Source organism: Episyrphus balteatus, chromosome 4 (assembly GCF_945859705.1).
Source record: "Episyrphus balteatus chromosome 4, idEpiBalt1.1, whole genome shotgun sequence".
Lineage (NCBI taxonomy): Eukaryota > Metazoa > Arthropoda > Insecta > Diptera > Syrphidae > Episyrphus > Episyrphus balteatus.
Window position 1 is genome coordinate 12,435,824 of NC_079137.1, and position 22,085 is coordinate 12,457,908.

General features: G+C 32.4%; 2 protein-coding genes and 1 non-coding gene across 3 annotated transcripts; 2 read left to right on the top strand and 1 right to left on the bottom strand.

Moving 5' to 3' along the window:
- The first annotated feature begins 2,883 nt into the window (after positions 1 to 2,883).
- On the top strand, positions 2,884 to 10,515 carry LOC129918516 (importin-9). The gene is made up of 6 exons (XM_055999108.1): positions 2,884 to 3,188; positions 3,241 to 3,867; positions 3,928 to 4,089; positions 8,077 to 8,885; positions 9,043 to 9,219; positions 9,286 to 10,515. Exons 1-6 carry the CDS (start codon positions 3,056 to 3,058, stop codon positions 10,414 to 10,416), a joined length of 3,039 nt encoding a protein of 1,012 aa, XP_055855083.1. The 5' UTR covers positions 2,884 to 3,055; the 3' UTR covers positions 10,417 to 10,515.
- Positions 10,516 to 12,507: 1,992 nt separating this feature from the next.
- Trnay-gua (transfer RNA tyrosine (anticodon GUA)) lies at positions 12,508 to 12,600 on the bottom strand. The gene is made up of 2 exons: positions 12,564 to 12,600; positions 12,508 to 12,543 (listed from the first exon to the last, which is right to left on the bottom strand). It is a non-coding gene; the product is annotated as a tRNA-Tyr (tRNA).
- A 2,530-nt stretch (positions 12,601 to 15,130) lies between these two features.
- LOC129918702 (transketolase-like protein 2) lies at positions 15,131 to 20,888 on the top strand. Its single transcript, XM_055999402.1, has 4 exons — positions 15,131 to 15,245; positions 15,332 to 15,455; positions 18,869 to 19,204; positions 19,266 to 20,888. Exons 2-4 carry the CDS (start codon positions 15,352 to 15,354, stop codon positions 20,704 to 20,706), a joined length of 1,881 nt encoding a protein of 626 aa, XP_055855377.1. The 5' UTR covers positions 15,131 to 15,245; positions 15,332 to 15,351; the 3' UTR covers positions 20,707 to 20,888.
- Positions 20,889 to 22,085: the final 1,197 nt, after the last annotated feature.

The following is a 22,085-nucleotide window of genomic DNA, read 5'->3' on the forward strand; positions in this document are numbered from 1 at the left end:
TTTATTTTTATATATATTTGGGAGCCAAGTACTAAAATCCAGTGCTCTACTCAATGTTGTTGATGATGATGGTCACTATATAGCGGAAGTGAATTTTTTGGGGGGCATCAATATGAGAGTGTGTAAACTTTAGGGGCTAGTAAAATAAATAAAATAATATGACCGTTGTGTGTGTTGATTGGATCCATTGGTAGTTGGTTAATTGCTCTTGATTGCAGCAGTGGTGCAATGTTTTTTTAGTACCTAGTAGCTTTTAGGTTATTTAAATGCAATATAAATATTTAATAAATAGTTTTTTGCCAGATAGCTTTACATCTCTACTCTATTAAGTTGCAGTGAGTTCAAAATTTCAATGTTATTTTACAAAGCTTAGCACTTTCATATTCAATTAGGGACTTAATTAACTTTGAAGGGATCGTTTTTGACCCTGAATATGATTGAAAGTTGGACCTTGATAAAAAAAAAAAAAAAAACACATACAAAAGCTTTAATTAGAGGCATTTTTTGAAAAAAATTGTTTCAGCTAAAAATGCAAAACCGTTTTGAACTTGCTGCGTCCCTTTGTAGGAGGTAGACTACTCATGAGTAGGTAATTGATAAGTAGAGTAGAACTACAATCCACACAAAGGATATATTCTTCTCGAGGAGGTAGGAATTGTAGCTGTTGTACTAAATTTCTACTCATAAGTAATCTATACCCCCTTAAAAAGAAAGTGGCTACTTATGACGATTTTCCAGTAGTTTTGTCAATTTCTTAGCATATTTTTCTATCGTTGAATATGTTCTATTATATCAAGAGGAATTTGGCAGCCTTATACAATATTCTCTCCAAAATGTTAGCTCGACTAAATTTTGTAGAGACTTTTGTAAGGCATCCAAAAATTAGTGTGATTTAGACATTTCTTTAAAGATTTAGTTAAAACACTGTAAAAAAAAATAAGGGTTTTCATGTCGTTTAAACTACATGACTCGGAAAAAATTTTTTTTTAAATTAAATCACGGTTTCCATTGTAAAAGAAAACAGAGATCTTTGTCTTAAATCGAGGGTTGCCCCGATTAAATCAAGGGTTTTCTCGGTAATAAAACTGCTCCCGTTTAATAACAGATTGCCGAGAGTACAATCAATGGCCACTTATACAAATAATGGTTTCTCAGTAAAATCACGGAAAACTCAGCTATTTCCCTAAAATAGATATTCTCATCAAAATTAAGGGTTATCGAGGTGAAAACACTGGGTTTTTCAGTAAAGTATCGAATGCTTTTACACTGTTGAAAGAAACTTTATGGTTTTAAACATTCCTTTATTGAATTATCATCCTCGACTGGGACCGGTTATAAGGCAACTTGAACTAAAAACGTGAAGCTATGACCTATGAGTTGTGTTGTATAAGCATAAATTTCAAGAATTTACTTTGACCTTGCAAAGCAATTGCATAACTGAGTTTTTTTATGAAAAACATCGACTACAGCCTTATTTTTGGTGTGTAAGCAACGGTAACGAAAAAACTATTTAAGATCTCTAGCAAATCAATGATGACGGTTTATAGCGTTTTGTCCACTGATTGGTTTTTAAACCAAAATCTACGCTTTCTATTCCGAGAAAACATCAAAAAATAATTTTTAAAATTTTCATTTTTGTACTTTTTCATTAGTCATTACATTAGTCATAGGACATTCACTAAAACTAAAGAAACAAGAATTCAATTTATATGGATTCAAGAGTAGAAATGCTTAGCTTTGATACACTGAGAGAAAAAAAAATTAGTTAGGTACCTATTTTCTAACTATTAGCATATGGGCAATTCCATTATCGCGGAAGAATTCCTAGAATAATATATGGAAAATACAAAAGTAGATTTTAAAATCAAAACGACGTGATTAGAGCTGCTCAGCAAAAAATTTAATAAAACTCTAATACCCTGTTTTCACTAGAGCCCAAATGAAATAATTACGCAAATTATCTCAAATTCTATAGAAAAAAAAATTTAATTTGAAATCTGAACTGACCATATTTGCGAAATTATCTCATTTGAGCTCTAGTGAAAACAGGCTATAAAAATGTAGGTAAGTCTTTCGTACACTTGAGGTTTCGTAAACGGATGCGACGATTTGGCCCCAGCTATCGATCTGAAGGTAGTTTTTGAGTAAAATGCCATTTCATAAAAGATATTTCGTTGTTTAATAGGTGCAGTATTTGAAATATGCTTCTGTTCTTTTTATAAATTAATTTTTGATTGAATCAGATGCTTGTTAATAACATGGTATAAAAAGAGAAGGTATGATCATTAGAAAAAACTCTGCATCGAGAACTGTCAAAACTTAAAAATGTCTACTTAAGGTTTTGACAGCTGCCCATTGAAATTGTTGTTGTAAACAAATTTGTCTTGGAAATTGTTGTTGCTTTTGACTTTGCCAAATATTAAACGTCAAAACCTTATTACCCCATTTTGTAAGATGACGTCTCTAATTATCATACCTTGTCTTTTTATACCATGTGTTAATAAGCCCTGAAAAATTACATCCATAACTCATTTTTCTATTTTTTCCCGATACCTAGCTGGTTTTAGAAATCACCTCCTCAATTTAGCTTAAAAAAAGTTTTACAGAAGCTACAGAAGCATTTGTAAAACTACATTTGCAACTTTTTAAAGAAGTACAAAAGTACTGTGCTCATGTAGTCTTTGTATTAGGTTTATAGCAAAATCAAAATTTTCAAACTTTCTAGCAAAAAATCATTTTCCATAAAAAAATTTCAAATAAAACTATAAAATTTTCTTTCCTTCCTGTACCTCATATCATATACACCAACCACAATTTTTGAAAACTGTCACAATTTTACCGGAGAGGAGCGCCAAAACATAACCTCACAAATTTATAATTTGACTTGACATTTGTATAAAAATATTCGCCGTGTGGTGCAGCAGCAAATCCATGCACATTTTGGAAGAAGTTCACGCCTTGAGTTGTGTGTTTTTTGTTTAATTTTTGAGTTCCCAACGTGCATTACTAATTAATTAATTAAACAAATTAATCAAATCGCATTGCTGGAGGAAAGATGTCTCTCGCTTTTCAAAATGCCGATTCCATTAAACAAGCTCTCTTCGAAGAGCTACAAAATATTCTCAGCTCTGAGACAAGCATACGAGTTTCAGCTGAAGGACGAATGAAACAATTAGAATTTACTGAAGGTAATTTAAATTGAGAGGGTATATAAAAGTAGTCAACAATTATTCTTCCCAGGTTATGGAGTCTATCTCTCCGAATTAATAATGAATCAATCATTTGAATTGAGTCTGAGACAAATGGCCTGTGTCATGTTGACACGTTATGTTGAAAATCATTGGAATGAAAGCGAAGAGAGTACTGTCGCCACCGAACAGGCCAAAAAAACAATACGAAATATCCTTCCGAATGGATTGTATGATCCAAATAGTAAAATTCGTTCGGCAGTGGCTCATGCTATATCGACAATAGCTGCCACCGATTGGCCAAGTGTTTGGACAGATTTATTTCCAATTATTATCAAATGTTTGGGTGGCAATGAAGATTCAATTCATGGGGCAATGCAAATACTTCAAGAATTCTCATATGACGAGAGTCAAATTAAGGAACTCGGTCCGTTTATTATTTCGGAGATTTATAGAATCTTTGAGAGTGAACAGACTTATTCAATGAAAACACGAACTTCGGCAATTAAGCTGCTGAAACCACTGTTCATGTCGATTAATTGTAATATTATGAATCGACAGCAACAGGCTGCTCTTATGGAGCCGGTTTTGAATAATTTCATGGACAAATTGTTGCAATCTTTGGCCATGAATTCGGTGACGGACTCGAATTTTTTGCTAAAGACTGAAATTGTTAAAAGTAAGTTGAAAGTTTGATTAAATTTGTTTTTAAGATTTTTAAGGTTTTCCATTGTTCAAGTGTTCACCTTTTTGGTCACCGAAATGCCAAAATATATCCAGCCGTTTATGAACAGACTCCTTCCACCAATCTGGCAACTACTCACTCAAGTTGCTGACATCTATGTGAAGGTTACAGTCAACCAGACCGAAGAGAATCCCTTCCAGCAATCCGATGATGAAGGTAAAAGTGGTTTAGGGTAATTTCTCATTTAACAACTTCACTGTCCAAAGAATCATATTTGTTTCATGAAATCTATTTTGTGCCGTATTTTCTACATTCATGAATCACGTATCATTTCAAATAATTAATAAATGAAAATTATTCTACGTCCCCATACTAATTTGTAGAAAATCCTCTCTACGTCCAAATAATCAATATCAGGTCCTATGAATCACATTTGAACACATATTTTGTTTACTGTTTCTACAGCTCTATAAAGCATATATATGATTCATAAAATGTTGTTCTTAAAAACGTGTAAATTATGTGCAACAAAGGGGTAAGACTCATAATTTTAATAAAAATGTGTAGGTTTAGGTTTATAATAAGCCTTAATAGAACTGCAGTAAAAAAAATGTAAAAATGTATAAGAAAACGGATTATTTTCATGAATGAAGAAGAAAAAGTATGTACACTGCGGTTCACTTGAATAAAAGCACTAATATTACAAAAGATAAAAGCGATTGGTGCTGTGGTTTGGTAACTTAACAGATTTTCGGTTTTGGGTTTTCAAAGAGTAACTTATTACAAACAATATTGTAAAAACAAAAAACCAAAAACAGAAACCGGTTGGCTACTAGTTGCTTTTTTTCGCATTTCCTGACAAAACACTGTGTTTTGTTTGGTTCACTAGAATAAAGGCAGGCTCTTAAATCTTGTAAAAACGATGAAAAAGCGTGGATAAAATTAGTTGGAAAAATAGAAGCTAAAATTAAAAATGCACTTATATTATGCACAGTCGTGAATGGTGTTGGTAAATACGCTAAATTTGTATGAGAATATTTTGAAATTAACGTAAACTAGTGATTTAATGTAAAAGTAAATCATGAGGCACCTAGACAAAGAGCCAAGAGAAAAATAATTCAAAAACTAGCTGCACGTTCCGTAAACGTTGGCTCTAAAATCAAACGAAAAGTTGTGTTTATTTGATGTTAGTGTGATGGTTTGTACCTTCACTGAAGTTAAAAATGTGTACAATATTTAAAAAGCCTCAAAATGGAGAATAAGGCCACTATTATGGTCAAATAAGGCAAAATTAAAAAGTTCATTATTTACGGTTGCATTTGAAGAAAACAAAAATGGGTTGGCGAGTGGTTTTTGGATGGAAAACAAACCATCTAAAATGTTCCAGAACGATATTAGTCCTATTTCTTAGATTTAGAAAGTAGGTACATTTTTTGCATCACCAACAAAGGTCGCTAAAAAGTGTAATAGGAAACAATACTTTTTTATAATATGCAACAATTAACTTTCAGTTACATGGTTCGAAAATAATTGCAAATTTTGGTAAACAAATAACAGTGGAAGCTTTCGTTGTGGTTAACACTATGGGTAAACAAACGTCATGAGCATTCCATAAGGTGAATGCCCGAAATCACATCGCAATAGAAATAAAACTGATGCATATTGGATCAAGACGAAAGTTCACTGGACTAGCCTTCAAATACATACATCGAATGTAAATGTTATGGAAAACTATAATTTTTTACTTTTTAAGATGTTACCTAGCATTTTATGTAATTTCTCCACTTTAGTTCGTGATTGCAATGCACAAATAATATCAACGCTTCACTTTTCTATACTAAAACCAGTTTGATCCACCGTTTTTCATCATTTTTACTCGATTTGATAGCCTGCCTTTATTCTAGTGAACCACTGTGTTTTGTGAAAAGTTGCGAAAAAACGCAACTTGAAGCCACACGGTCTCTGTTTTGGCTTTTTGGTTTTGCAATATTGTTTGTTATAAATTGCTTTTTAAAATACCAAAACCTAGAATTTGGTAAGTTACCTTACCAAAGCTCCAATTGCTTTTTTCTTTTCTAAAATAAGTGCCTTTATTCAAGTGAATTGCAGTGTATAACAATAATTTTTTTTAATTAATCAGGCCTTTGCTAACCAAAAATTACGGGAAAAATGTTTTCGGGATCCCAACTGAAAAAATTCTTAAATTTAATTCTCTTTCAAATTGAAAGCAAAAAGGCAGCGAATTTTTCTGCATTTTTGCTATTGGGAGTCCTTCCGAAACCATTTCCCCGGGAATTTTCGTCTAGAATAGGGCTGAATAGTTCAATAAAATAAGGATTCACCATCGGAAAGTTACTTATAAAGGGTGTAACAAAAGTACTGGATCAATCGAAATATGCTGATAGGCCAACTTAAGGGCTCCCAGAATTCGGTAACTTGTTCATCCCAAGTCCTTACGGTTACCGAATTATTAGAGCCCTCAAGTTGGCCTTTCAGCATATTTCATTTGATCCATTACTTTTTGGACACACTGTAGCCGTGTTTTATTGGTACTCAGTATTTTAATAAGTAAACATTTTATGCTGTGAAAAACAACAATTTATTACTTTTATTCATTTATTAATGATCCTTATTGTTCAAGGATCAAAAGTGTATAAGTTTAGAAAAAAAATTTCTCAATAAACCAACAAATAAAAAACTTCTGTTTATCCTTAGCAATCTTTTGTTGTTGTTTCCCGTGTAAAATTTTACTGAGCTAAGTACTGAGTTACCAATAAAACGCGGCTTGTATGTATGTATATAAGCGCTACGATTTTTTTTTAACAACAATCTTTTTTCAACAACAGAAAGAAAAAAATTACCTTCGAAAAACATTCCTCCCCAAAGATATACAAATATACATAAATGCACAATTTTTACTTTAACGGTACCTGTCATAAACTATTTTGGAAAAGTTCAATTTTCTCAAAAACGACTTCTATGATTTTGATCAAATATTAGTTTCTAGACAAGGTCTATCTATTAATAAAAATTTTTTTTCAAAAAACGGCACCTCCCATAGAACCGTATTTTTAAATCTGATTTTCTCCAAAAGATTTGCTTAATTTCAGCGAAAATTTTTACATTATATAAATTAAAAAAAAAAAAAATTTGAAAAAAAAACTATTTTTGGATTTTTAAAAAATTTTGAATTTTTTTTTTCAATCGAATTTTCGAAAATGGGACATTGATTTTTTTTGAAATTGAAACACAACAAGGTGTTGATTAATAATTGTCAAAAAATGGCATACCAACTTTATTTTATAAACTTTTTTTTCAAAAAACTATTTATAAAACATTAGTTTTTTTAAAGAACGGCTCTAACGATTTTGAAATTTTATTTCTAAAAATGTATCTTTGTAAAAGAAATTCAACTGCATACTTTTTTTGGAACTCAATTTGATTTAAGATGTTGTTTTTTTCATTTGAATTACGAATTTTATGTTTTTTCTCATTATACATTTACCAAATTTGTATAAAAAAGTCTTAACAATTTTAGTAATTTGAATTCTAAGGGCAAGTACGTGCGACCCTGTCGTGCATTATATGTTTTGTAAGAATAGCTTTATGTTCTGTATGGAAGGTTATATTCATACAGTCATGTGTGTATAAAAATTCTAGACAGTTAAGTATTCACACCAGAAGCATGGAAACCGTTTTTAACCTCGGCGGGCAAGATGACATGACTTTCGACCGCCTAGGTTTATATGTATATGCTATCATCGGTATGGAGCACAAAATAAAGGCTCTGTAACTTTTTCAGTTACATCAGCGACACTTACGCTATCGAAAGTATTTTTATCCGAAAAACGTTGCACTTTTCTGTCATTTTGGCATGAGTACCCTGATATGATGAATACAAATACCCCAAATGGTATAAAAACGATTTTACTTTGAATCTTAGTCAATCTAAAAAAACTGAACGTAAAGACGATTCTGAATCAATTTGTATAGAGACGTAGAACATTTTTGAATTTGAATCACATATGATTAATGGACGCTGAAAACACGGTACAAGAAAAGTTCTATGTATCAAATGCTATTCATGGGACGTAAGAGTAGTGTCTTTTTTTTTCTAACTTAAAATTATGAACGTAGCGACATTTTTTAATCAGATTGTATGGGGACAGTGAAGTTGAATGTTTAATTCGTTTTCTTTTCCAGATTTAGATGAACTAACCAACCTCACCACAATGTTAATTCAAATCTTTGAATTCATTCAATGCATTGTTGGTTCGGGAAAGTTCCGTTCGGTCATTAAGAATGTCCTAACCGACTTGATCTACATCATGATTGTGTATATTCAAGTTCCGGTTGAACAAATCGAAGCCTGGAATGATGATCCAGAGAGATTTGTCGAAGACGAAGATGAATCTGGTGTGGAATTAACAATACGACTTTCAGGACAAGATGTCCTGATTGCGCTCAATGATGAAATCGGTGGCAAAGTGTTGCCAGCACTTTCCGAAGCACTCGGTCGGCATATGAATGTTGCCGAAGCAGAAAAGTCTTCGGGCAATCAGAATTGGTGGAAAATCCATGAAGCATGCATGGTAGCTGTGCACACATGTCGCGAATTGATTTTAGAAACTGAGGATCAATTTGATTTGTTGAATTATTTAACATTGGTTCGAAATCTCTTGAGTTATAATGAATCACCGCATTTAGTTGGACGTTGTTTGTGGACTTTGAGTTCATATTCGAAATCATCGTTGTACAATCCACAAATGTTGGAAGAGATTTTAACTGTGACTTTGAACAGTTTGTCACGGGATCAACCGATTGTGTTGAAAATATGTGCCGTTAGAGCGATACATGGATTTGTGGAAAGTCACGAGAAAACTGAGGGTGAGAAGCGTCTACTCATACAATCGAAACTATCAGGGTTTGTTGAAGGAATTATCGACTTAATTCCGGGATGTAAGAGTTCGGTTTTGGGACTGTTGCTTGAGTCACTGACAACTATCATCACGGTGAGTAAAATGCTTCACATGGTGTCCGCTAAAAGTCAGGGAACATAATTTTGGTCAGCGAAAGTCAAGGAATTTTATTTTGAAAAATACTGGACACCATGCTTTAATTTTGTAGCTCTCCACGACAATCAATTTTATTTAATTTTTTTTTCTTCAGTTTGATCAAGGTTTTGCTGCTTCAGTCCACAACAAGCTTATCCCTCTGGCAATTGCAGTCTTCCTCAAATATCCCGAAGATCCATTTATTTTGGAACTGGTCCAGGATATGCTGAAGGTTCTCTCACAAAATCCACATTGTTTGCAACCTTTGCAAGAGAAATTCATTCCAACCATTGTAAGTAGTCAAAAACAACCTTTAATTCCTAATCGTTTTTTTTACAAAACTATTCTCCTTTTAAAGATTAGCATTTTAAATATGCAAGGAGAACAAGCAGCCAACAAAGATATCGCTTTGGATGTTCTCACAACCATAGTCAAATACTCGTCAGCTCCATTGAGTGCCAATCTAATTGATAATGCATTTCCAGCTATGATTCACTGTGTTCTTCGTTCAGATGATCATTCAGTGATGCTAAGCGGCGGAGAGTGCCTTCGAGCATTCATTTTTGTATCACCAGAGCAAGTGTGTTCATATAAGAATGGCGAAGGACTCAATTACATCATGCAGGTAACAACAATGCTCCTAAATCCAATGAACAATGAGATGACTGCTGGTCAAATTGGTCGTCTTGTCATTACAATCATATCAAAAGTTGGAAATCTTCTTGGAGAGAATATCGATCTTTTGTTGAAAGCAGTTATAAGCAAAATGCAATTAGTTGAGTGCCTTAAAGTAATAATGAGTCTTGTAGTGATATTTGCGCATCTTTTCCTAACCCAAATGGATGCTGTATTGAATTTCCTATCGACTGTACCTGGTCCAACTGGTGAGCCAGCTTTGCAATTTGTTTTCACAAATTGGCTATCAAAACAAACCATGTTCTTTGGATCCTACGAACGTAAAGTTACAACAATGGCTCTTTGCAAACTATTCGAATATGGTGTGACTACACAAGACAATCGTTTAACAAGTATCACTGTTAAAGAACTCATGACCACCGAATCGGGAAGTAAAATCAAAACTCGCTCACAAACAACATCCACATCACATTGGGTAACAATTCCAGCTTTGGTGAAAATGTTTAAGCTGCTCATCAATGAATTGGGTCATTTGAGGGAATCGAAGTTGGCCGATTTGGAATCAGATGAGAATAGTTCGGAAGATGAAACTGAATCGGGAGAAAAACAATCACCGAGTAAATCTCGTTATGTATCGGATTTGTATTTCAATGATGATGAAGATGAGAATCCTGATGATGATCAATTGATACAGGAATTAATGAAAGATCCACTATTCCAAGCTAATATTGAAGATACTTTGACTAAGTTTTTGAGAAATTTCAGTAGCAATGAACATTTTAATATGTTTGTTGAGCATTTGAATGAAGCTGAGAAAGTTATCATGAAATCAATTCAAGTTGATGTTGTTTAGTTTTTTGAGTGAGTCTTCCGAAGAGAGAAGGACCAAAATGTTATTTATTAAAACAAAAAAATAATTAAAGTAATGCAAATATTTTTTTTTTATATTTTAAATGAGAAAAAGTATAAAAAAAGAAGATGTATGTATTTGTTAAAAAATAATTAAAAGTGTAATACTCAGCAGTGTAACTGAAAGTCTTTGGTGAAGTCATTATAGAACGATATCAAAATCTCCGAATGGCTTACAGTAAAAGACTATTCGAGAGCATATTTCCGATCACAAAAGGATTTTTTTAAGAATCTAAAATTATTTTCCTTATTCAATTCAATTACAGCGGATTTTTCGAACCAAAAAAATCATATTCAAGTCTGAATCTATTGTTGTTCAAGATATCACCTGGTAAGTCTTTTGTTTTGTTTTCTTTTATTTCTTTTTGTTCTTTTGATACATATTGGGGATTAATTTTATCCTTGTGAAATAAACGAGATTGAATGTAGGGTAGGCACAGATTGGAAACAAATTCTCGACACATCAATTGGTAAGTGATTGTCCAAAAATGTAGGTCTCAAGAGGACTCGATATCCAACTCCATAGTTGAAAACCTGCTTGACATCTCAAGACATTACATGATCAACAAAAGCAATTTCAAAAATAATTTCCAAACTAAATTTAGTAGCAACGCAGAGTGGGTAAGTGAATCCACAGACTACACTTTTTATGAAAACGGAATCAAGTGGTTCGCTGATGGAACTGCAGCAAGACTATTTGGGCAGAACGAAATCACGAAAGAAAATACAAACACCTTAACATTGCCATCATGCCAGATAGCCAAACCGCAGATCTAAAAGAATAAGAAAGCTTATTTTTATCCAAGGCTTTACGAATGTTTTTCGTAACTTTTAACAAAGCCCTTATTCAACTCTGTCCTTTTCGGAAACTAGATTGTTTTGATACAAATATAACGCAAAAGAGGTTTGTTTTACCAGGCATAAACATAAATTACTAATTGTAGTAAATCTCTAGGAAGGAAATACCCTAGTTCAAACACCTAATAGACGAAAATGCATCCTGTTCTGATCTCAAATCACTTAGTTCAAATAACTGGAGGCAGAAAGCGTTACTTAGGCGGGAATTTCTCATGAGTTAGACATTGGTTACCTAGTTAGTTTAGTTAAGTTATGTAATTTAGAACTGATAAGGTTTACAAGCAACCTAAAAGGCAGATATATTTTTCTTACTGCAAAAAACGAATAAAAATACTTGTTAAATGTGGTTCGTCTTGGGTTTTGCATATTAATGACAAATAATGATAAAGACTTCGTGTGAATTTTATTTTATAGAATTCGTTTTTTCTATTACTATCTAGCCGCAAGTTTGAGTACAATTTTCATGCCTTGATAACAGATGCACACTTGATCTTTTTGGACAGGGCTTAAAATGTTATGGGGCTTTAACAAACACAATCGCGTCTCTTCAATACAGTCTTATTGTATCATGCCTATCCTTGTTTTATAAAATATTTGTATAAAAAACAATAATTCAATATTGAAAAAGAAATTTTAGTATTCCTCTAAAGAACCTCACCCTAGTAGCCGCCCCTCTCATCACATCAGATGCTCAAGAGCCTAACTTCAGAATTCAGGCATAACGTCAAGTAGAGAGATTCTTTCTTTAATCGTACTGCGCGGATGTGGAACACAATGGCTTGTATGCAATAAAAACGAGCTTAAGCTCTTATCTCACTTTTCAGTACCTACATTTTCTTGAGATAGATCTCTAGAAAATGTACTGAAAAGTGAGATAGAGCTTAAGCTTATTCTTTTCGCATATGAGCCAATATTACCCTCTTCAATTCTTCTCATCGATTTTACTGTTCAAAACCAATTTGCCTTTAAATTAAGGGTAGTCTAAAACCCCTTAAATACTGGATAAATATAATATAAAAGCAATAAATAGGACCCTGCTTTTCAAAATTTAATTTTAATTTCATTCTTCGCTAAAATATTTATATTTTTGGTTTTAATTACTCAGCAAAAATTATGAATCGAAGCAATTTTTCCAATTTCTCGAATCACAAAATTAAAAAAAAATAAATTATCAGGTTCCTTCGAGCCGGATTTGAACCAGCGACCTATGGATGTCTACACAATTTTATACTTCTACAGTCCACCGCTCTACCAACTGAGCTATCGAAGGCGTTGTGAATTCATTGTCAAAGATGGCATTTCAAAGAAAATTACAATTTTAATAAATAATTTAATTTCTTGATTCGATAGAGAAAAAAGAAATCGAACCATATTCGTATGTATACCTACATACAAACATGCGTTGCTCAAAATAATATGTTGAATAAAAAAATAAAAAAATACATACATACTCCAACTGGAATATTGTTTCTGGAATTCTTATTGGAATTTAGTAGCAAGATTATGATAGTGTTGAGTAGTATCTGTTATTTTAAACTTTGAAAGTATGTATTGGAGAAAAAGTTAAAGGGTGTAAGGAATATTATTGGCTTTTGATTATTTTATTTTTGATTAGAAATAAGTTTAAGAAATTATAGCCTATGTACTTGCTCAAGGAAGAAATGAATGTCAGTGACGCAATTAGTGAACGTTGGATATGTCCTCTTCCCAAGGCCAATTTTTACGATTTTGATAAAAACTAAAATGCACGACTTGGTGTGCACGAACTTGCTCTTAGAAATTGTATAGAAATTTAGTAAATGTAATTATTGTAGGTAGGTATATAAAAACAAAAAAAGAAAAAAAAAACATAAAAATAGTTTTTCAAAATAATAAAACAGCATCTGAAATTGATTTGCCCTCTAACACATGTATGCAATTTCATTTGTTTTAAAAAGATGTATTTTTAGAAAAAAAAATTCAAAATCTTTAGAGCCGTTTTTTTTAAACTAATTTTTTCTAAATGATTTTTTGTAAAAAAAAGTTTTAAAATAAAATTGGTATGCCATTTTTTAGAAATCAACATCTAAAACCAAAATTTAAAAAAAAAATTCAATGTCCCGTTTTCGAAAATTAGATTTTTCAAAAAAAAATGTTCAAAATTATTTTTTAAATCCAAAAATTAATTTCTTCAAAATTTTATTTTTTGCTTATACAATACATATGAATAGAAATTATATAAGTGCTTCTTTACAAAAAGTTTCTTTGAAATCGAAAAAGGAGTTTCGGAGTAAATCGGATTAAAAAAAAAACGGTTCTATTTCCAAAAATTTCATTTAAAAAAAAATTTTTTAAGACAGATGCTCTCAGGAGGCTTAACTATAAATTAAACAAAAATTATTAAAAGCTATTTTTCTTTATTTTTGAAGAATTATTTTTTTTTTCTTCAACGTTAACCAATAACGGAAGCCTTATTTCTTAATTGTAACAAAAGAATTATTTTACCAAAATGTTAACGAACACGTAGTAATCTACCATTTTTGGATATTTAACCCTCTGTCGGCACACGGGTGCGAATTTGGCAGGACAAAAATAAAATGTGGTCACAAAAAAAAGGGTGAAAATACAATTTTTTGGAAGTGTGAATACAATATTCTACATCAATTTCATATATGACTCTTTATAAAATAATGAGACCGAAAAAAGTTCTAGCGACATGAAAAAGTATAAGCCAAATTCGCAAAAAAGAGGTGTGCCTACAGAGGGTTAATATTGGATGGTCAATTTCTAACGCTATTTCTCAAAAAGTGAAAAAAGGACTTGGGAGTTTTCATTGAACGACGACGATATACTCTCTGTAAACTGGTAAAATATTAACTTTAGCTAAATATCCGTAGAAACGAGAATTTATCCCATACCGATACATATGAAATCGGAGAATTCTTGGTTTTCGAAAACCGTATGATGCGTATGAAATTGGATTTTTTTTTCCATACTGCACCAAAGATATCTACTTCCGCATTTTGCAAAGATATCTGCTTCACCTTAAAAAAAAAAAAAACTTATTTCCATTATGATTAAGTCTGCAACCAACCTCAAAGAAATTCTTGGGTTTCTTTTATAAATAGAATTTTAAGAGACATTTCTTTTGATGTCGCAATCGATGGATGTTTTTTGAGAATGCTTTTTTTTGTACTTTTTTTTCGAAAATCTTAAAAAAGAGATTTGTAATTTTCGTACTTAAACGGATTCGCCGTTCCATTACAGACTCCAATATCTTTCTCATTAAAGAAAAACTGCTTAAAAAGACTATATCGAGAATTCGTTTTGTTAAAGTAGTGTCAACGAGTTTTACAAAGGATTACCTTCGCAAACTGTTTTAAAAATCGGATCATGAGCAACTTAATTTTTCAATTACTCAAAACCTTGAAATTGTTGAAATCCGACAATTCAATTCATGCCCAAATGTTTTTGGAAGCTTTTAACGTATATTTTAGTTTTAATAAATAATGACCTATTTAAATAAAAGAGCTTTGTACTCACTTTTATGTATATGATTCCATTTACAATGAGCGTCCCATTTTACTTAAGTATAAAACTAAAGTTGAAATTTAAGTCTGGAAAATAAACAAAAATATAAAATACATAATCGCGTTTTAATTTTTTTCTACCTACCGTAATTTTGTTTTCGATTGAATTCCAATAGAGCGATATGAAGTAACTTCTGAAACACCCTTTAACATCAAGTTTACCGGCACTTTGGAAAATCTAGTGGAACTTCTACTTCATCCATATTCACAGTTTTGTTTTTTTTTTTTTTTTGCATAGTCAGTTCAGTTTGCTTGCTTTCGTGCACCGTTCAACAACGACTTGGAAATACTCTATACAGCTAGTCTCCTGTTATCAACATTTTTTTATTTTCATTATTGTTACCGAGTGAGTGAAGTTTTTTATTTAATTTATTTTGTTTGTCTTTCTAGAATATACCTACTAAACTTTGATTTCTTTTTTTCTAATTAAAGTAAAACAAAGTGATTAAATTATGTCGTACCATAAGCCAGAAAGTAAAACCATTCAGGAATTGAAGGATATTGCTCATCGTCTTCGTATCCATTCGATTTCTGCAACTGAGGCTTCCAAGTCCGGGTAAGTTATTCAACCAACAAAAAAAAAAACATGACTTTTCATCTTTCCTCTCTCCTCTCCTCTTTTACTTCTATATGCATTGCACTTTAATTTAAAGTTGATTATATTTTGTGAGTATGTACAAAGTGAATGGCGTTATTTTTGTACTTAAAACACGTGTTTTTTTTTTCTAATTCATGTTGACCACGAAATTTATCATATCGCATGGATATAATTAATAGGTTTTGTTTTAAATATGCAATTGGGACAAGTTTATTAGTGCAATTGGATTAGAAAGATTAGAAAATCAAATATGACCTCTTTGACCTTGATGGTTTATTTTTATATACTCAGCGAATTGCTGAAAGGTTCTCATTAGTCGGCATTGATTTGAAAATGAGCAAATATCGAAAGGTTCTATTTCTATCTTAAATTCGTGCAAATACGATAGGTGTATTGAAAAAAAGGCTTGTTTTTTTTTCTATACTTTGTGTATATCTGTTGCACCAATTTGCCGGTTGATTTTTAATTTTTGTTCTTCTTTTTGTGGAACATTTTTTTTCACATGGAAATGATGTGTGTTATCAAAGTCTATTTATGGTTGGTTATGTGTTATGTCGTCATCGACCCCATTTACAGTGGCATGATCATTATTCATTTTGTTCATTTACCAGCAGCTGGGCTGGGAGGGAGAGGGATCATCTCATGATTATGACTGAAATCTAAGAAACTGAGAGACAAGTGTTTTTTTTATATATATTTTTTAATTTTTTTATTGCTTGCTCATGAGTAGATAGGGTACGTCATTGAAATATATTTACAAAAGTCATCTCGATAACCTTTTCCTAGATAGATAGATATCTCATGATTATTACTTTTTTTTGTTTTTTTTTTTCATTGGAAAGTTGTGGAATGGAAGATACCGGCTGTGGGTGATAGTAAAGGTTTAGATTAAATAAATATTGGATTTTAAATTATTTCATTATTATTTAGAACATAGGTACCTAGCCTACAAACAAATTGTAGATTGTTTGTATTTTTAAAGTCAATTTTTATTGAAGTCTATCCGATTCTATCTGATATAGGTAGGTATTCATTTAGTGTATGAACCCGATTAGATAGGTACATGTTTTGAAAATCATTTAATGGGAAAGTGATAACATTCAGTTTTTGTTTTTGAAACGTGATGTGAAGAAATTTGTCTTAACTTATTTTAGACAAAAAAAAAAAGAAAATCCCAAAACCGGGCATTTTAAACAAAAACATTAGGTACTGTTAAAAAAAAGCCAAGTTCTCCTATGTTGAAATTATGCTAGCACAAAAAGTACTGAGATATAAAAGTGTACCAAGTTCTTCCAAAGCTTGGCTTTAAATTTGTATCCATAAAATTTTGATTGTTATCTTGACAAATTTTCTTTAATTACCGATTTTTAAGGCTATTTGAAAAATTGCCAAATAAACAATCAAAATTTTATTGATGAAATTTCAGATTCGAATTCAGTACCGCAAAAACCTTCAGAAAAATATATTTTGGTTTTTGTGGCAAAAATCTTGTTGACCAGTGACTTAATCTTTAGCTAAAGTTCAGCTTGTTTTTGGGTAATTAATTTAAACATAAGATATCTCGGACAATAAAAAATATATCGGAAAGATTTAAACTGTTTTTGGAAAAAGAAAATAAAAGGAACCGTTACAAATTTGATTGTAATAAATTGCCTCAAATAAAAATATTGCCTTGAAAACGGTCAAAATTAAGTTTTTTGTCATTTTATAACTGTAATATTTCAAAAACGGAGGTTATTCAAATGTTTTCTAACTTCAAATTTGAGTTTAGCACACCAAAAATCTTCAGAAAAGTATATTTTATTTCTTGTGGCAAAAAAAAGTTCAATTTTGTTGACCAGTGTTATTGAAGTTACGGACAACAAAGAATCGTCGAAACAATATCGTTTTTCGATAATCGAGATACGGTATGTCTCCCTGAAATTTGTTGGCCTGAAACAAATCGCGAAAAATGCCTATTGAATAATTGCAGTCACAAGGTCCTTATTTTGCTCCTCATTTAATCTTTAATGTACCCTAAAAGTATCAAGAAACTAATAAATTTTTATACTTGAATTTGCGGTCCTTGGTAACTGCACCAATTTCCACAAATGTATTATTACTCTACAAAAAAAAATTAAAAATACACATTAAACTTGGTTTTATTACATAAAGACGTTGTTGTTGATTAATTGTATGCAGGTTTATAAAAAATCTACAAACATTACGAGTTCATGATATAAAACAATATTAATTTATTTACCTACTCATAAAATTGAAGATTTGCCTGCACTTATTGACAGTTGGAATCTGAAAAATAAATAAATGTATAACTTGTGTCATCCTCACAAATTAAAGGTTTTAAAATCCCATTGAATACAGAGCAAATATTTACCTAGAACATACATAAATTAATAGTGAATACAAAGTACATGACTGGATCGTTAAAAATTCTAAATTCAAACGAAAAAAAAACTATTTTTTAAATGCATTTGAGTTCCAAAACAAGTACGCCACTAAATTTGCTTTTGTAGCATTCTTAAAAAAAAATTAAAACAAATTACACACTTATTTTTAATAATTCTTTTTAATTACGAAATTGTTATTGCATCTCTTTAACTGTTAAAAATCAACATCAAAAAAAATCTAAGGAATTTCAATCACATATTTTGAGAATCAACTTTTTTAAAACCAAAATGTGTATTGTAAAAAAATATTCAGTAGGTATATTGCAGGTACTCAAAAAATGTTTGTATGCTAAATTTCCTCGAAATCTGGTCAGTGGTCTGTAAGAAAATCAAAAATTAATAAAACAGGTGAGAGGTCCCGTAATATCGATTTTTGAAAATTGCTTTCAACAAAACACAGAAAAACGGCTACCTAAGCCGTTTTTCAAAATTACCACGAAAAAGCCAAAAACATTCTGCTCCTTTAACTTTTTTGAGTAGTAGTAGGAAAAATTCATTTCTAAATGAATTTATATAAAAGTGCATTCCACCTGTAAAAAAAATAAACATTTATATATTGGGACAGGTTCATTGCAAATTCAAATCTTGAAAAGTCTAAAAAACACACTTCATTCAGAAGAAAGAAAAAAAAATAGTTTTCTAAAAATAGAGGAATACGAGAGCAAATATAGACGCGGAGTGTGCCACATCACGTTTGCAGTCGTTTTTCATTCCACGCCCACAATGCTCGTTTGCTTGTATTTATTTTTGTCTTTTTTTTGTAAACAAATAAATGAGGGCACACAATATACTCAGCCACATGCCTTAGGCGCCCGTCAGACTGTTGAACACTAGAAAAGTATGATTCATTGTCAATGTCACACGTTAGCCTTTCTATTTTGAAAATGTTGTCTGATTATATTTTTATTTGTCTTTGATTTTTAGACATCCAACATCATGCGCATCCATTGCAGAAATAATGTCGGTTCTCTTCTTCAATACAATGCGTCTCAATTTGAAGGAACCACGTGATCCATCCAGTGATCGTTTTATTCTATCCAAGGGTCATGCTGCCCCAATTTTGTACGCTGCTTGGGCAGAGGCTGGCCTCTTCCCAATTTCAGAATTGCAAAATCTTCGTAAGATCGACAGTGATCTCGAAGGACATCCAACACCACGTTTGAATTTCATCGATGTGGGTACTGGTTCATTGGGACAGGGTGTTGCTGTTGCTGCTGGTATGTCCTATGTTGGCAAGAACCTTGATAAGGCTGATTATAGGTATGTTCTCTCAAAACTGACCAAAGTGATTTATATTATATTCCCAATTTTTTGTATAAAGGACTTACGTGGTTGTCGGTGATGGTGAATCAGCTGAAGGATCAATTTGGGAATCTCTCCACTTTGCCGGACACTACAAATTAGATAATCTCTGTGTTGTCTTCGATGTTAACCGTTTGGGACAATCAGAACCAACTTCCCTGCAACATCAAATGGAAGTTTATCGCAAGCGATTGGATGCTTTCGGATTCAATGCATTGGTTGTTGATGGACACGATGTCGAGGAATTGTGCAAGGCATTCGCTGAGGCTGCAAGCACCAAGAACAAACCAACTGCCATCATTGCCAAGACTTTCAAGGGTAAATTCTTCCCCAACATTGAGGATTTGGATAACTGGCATGGAAAGCCATTGGGAGCTAAGGCCGCTGAGACCATCAAGCACTTGCAAGGATTGATTGTTACTGAACAACGCACCTTACGCCCTCAATCACCAGTCAAGGCTAAGCCCGCCCCACAAGTGAATATCAAAAATGTTCAACTCTCATCACCACCCGCTTACAAACTTGGTGAACAAGTAGCAACTCGTTTAGCCTACGGCACAGCCTTAGCCAAGATCGGAGCTAACAATGACCGTGTTGTTGCTCTCGATGGAGACACCAAGAACTCAACCTTCTCTGACAAACTGAAGAATGCATTCCCAGAGCGATACATTGAGTGCTTTATTGCCGAACAGAATTTGGTTGGAGTTGCCATTGGTGCAGCTTGCCGTGACCGCACAATTGCATTTGCATCGACTTTTGCTACATTCTTCACCCGAGCCTTCGATCAAATCCGTATGGGAGCTATCTCCCAGACAAATGTCAACTTTGTCGGTTCCCATTGCGGTGTGAGTATTGGTGAAGACGGACCCAGTCAAATGGGTTTGGAAGACATCGCCATGTTCCGTACAGTTCCTGGTAGCACAATCTTCTACCCATCAGATGCTGTGAGTTGTGAAAGAGCTGTTGAATTGGCAGCAAACACAAAAGGAATTTGCTTCATTCGCACATCTCGTCCCAACACTGCCATCATCTATCCCAACGAAGAACCATTTGTCATTGGCAAGGGTAAAATTGTCAAGAAATCAGGTCAAGATCATGTCTTGCTGATTGGCGCTGGTATTACTTTGTACGAATGCTTGAAGGCTGCTGCTCTATTGGAAAAGAGCGGAGTTCACGCTCGTGTCTTGGATCCATTCACCATCAAGCCAATTGATGCTGCTTTGATTCTCGAGAATGGACGTGCCTGTGGCGGACGTATTGTTGTTGTTGAAGATCATTACCGAGAGGGTGGTCTTGGTGAAGCTGTGAGTGGTGTGGTTGCTGAACATCGTGACTTTGTGGTCAAACATTTGTACGTTCCAGCCGTACCAAGGTCGGGTCCATCTGATGTTCTCATCGATATGTTTGGTATCTCAGCTAATAAAATTGTCACTGCCGTTACTGAAGTTTTGAAGCTATAATAATATTAAGATAAATTAATAGCACAACAACCCCAGTTAAAATGATTTATATCTATTTTTGTTGAAAGTTTTATTTCAATTTAAAGTTTTTTGTTTGCGGTACTTAGTTGTTCTTGTCACGCTATTATCTTCCCAATTTTTCTAAAATAAAATAAACAACCCATTCCAGTTAAGAAGAGAAATGTGTTTAAATTAATGATATACATTTTTATTCCAAACTAAATGCGTTTAGCTGAATTGTTTTTTTTTTTTTAACATATAGGCATCGGAATGTAAGGAAAAGTAAGAAAAAAATGTTTGGTTAGAAATATCTCAGGAACCAGAGATATTTAAAATATATATGTATTCAGTTATGAATAAATAGTTTAAAAAGACCTTTCTTTTGATGTCTCACTTGATGGATTTGGAGGAAATATCAAAAAATTGAATTTTTTTTGATAAGCCTTGTACACAGATCGAGCTGAATTTAGCCGATATAAAATTCCTATACAAGTTTCGATAATTTGTATGGGATACGTTTTAGCTCGGATAATTTTTTTTTGATAATTTGTATGGAAGCTAAAATTTAGCACGAACTGCGTACCATGTCTTATAGTAGTCTTTGATAATTTGTATGGAAGCTAAAATTTAGCACGAACTGCGTACCATGTCTTATAGTAACTCAATTATTTAAAGTTTTGATAATTTCTATTAATGCTAACCATCTAGAATTGAAATAACATTGGTACACATTAAAGAAAAGTTGACTGATTTAGAAAAAAATTAGGTAGTTATGAATATAACTTAAATAGACCTTTCTTTTGGTGTCTCACTTGATGTAATTGAGTGAAAATAAGAAACGTTGTAGGAGACAAAAGAGAGCCTTGGGGCATTAATTTTTTTAACAGCCGATTGAACGCAGTGCGTCAGAAAGGTAATCGGTTATTCAAAACTTTGGATCGAATCAATTTACTTTGGAAATAAAAACTGGTGCAAAATTTTATACGATTTAGTAAAATAGTAAAGGCATTTTAGTAATTTACTAAAAGTCAAAAGCAGACTGATTTTTAACTTAGTAAATTACTAAATTAACTTTAGCATTTAGCTAAATCGTTTAAAATTTTGCGCCACTAGGAATAGTTTTATGTCTTTACAATAAGGTAGGTGTTCGTCAGAAAGTTAATCGCTTATTCAAAACTTTGAACCGAATCAACTTACATTGCATTAAAACCTAGGAATGGATTTATTTCTTCACATAATTGTAAGAGTTGCTGTTGATTTTCTTATATTTTTTTTTTCTTTATTATCGACTACAATCATGATATCGGAAGGGAAGAACCACAACTCTCTCTTTCTTCCATATGGCTTCTCGATTTTGAACTGTTCCATGTGAGCGGTCA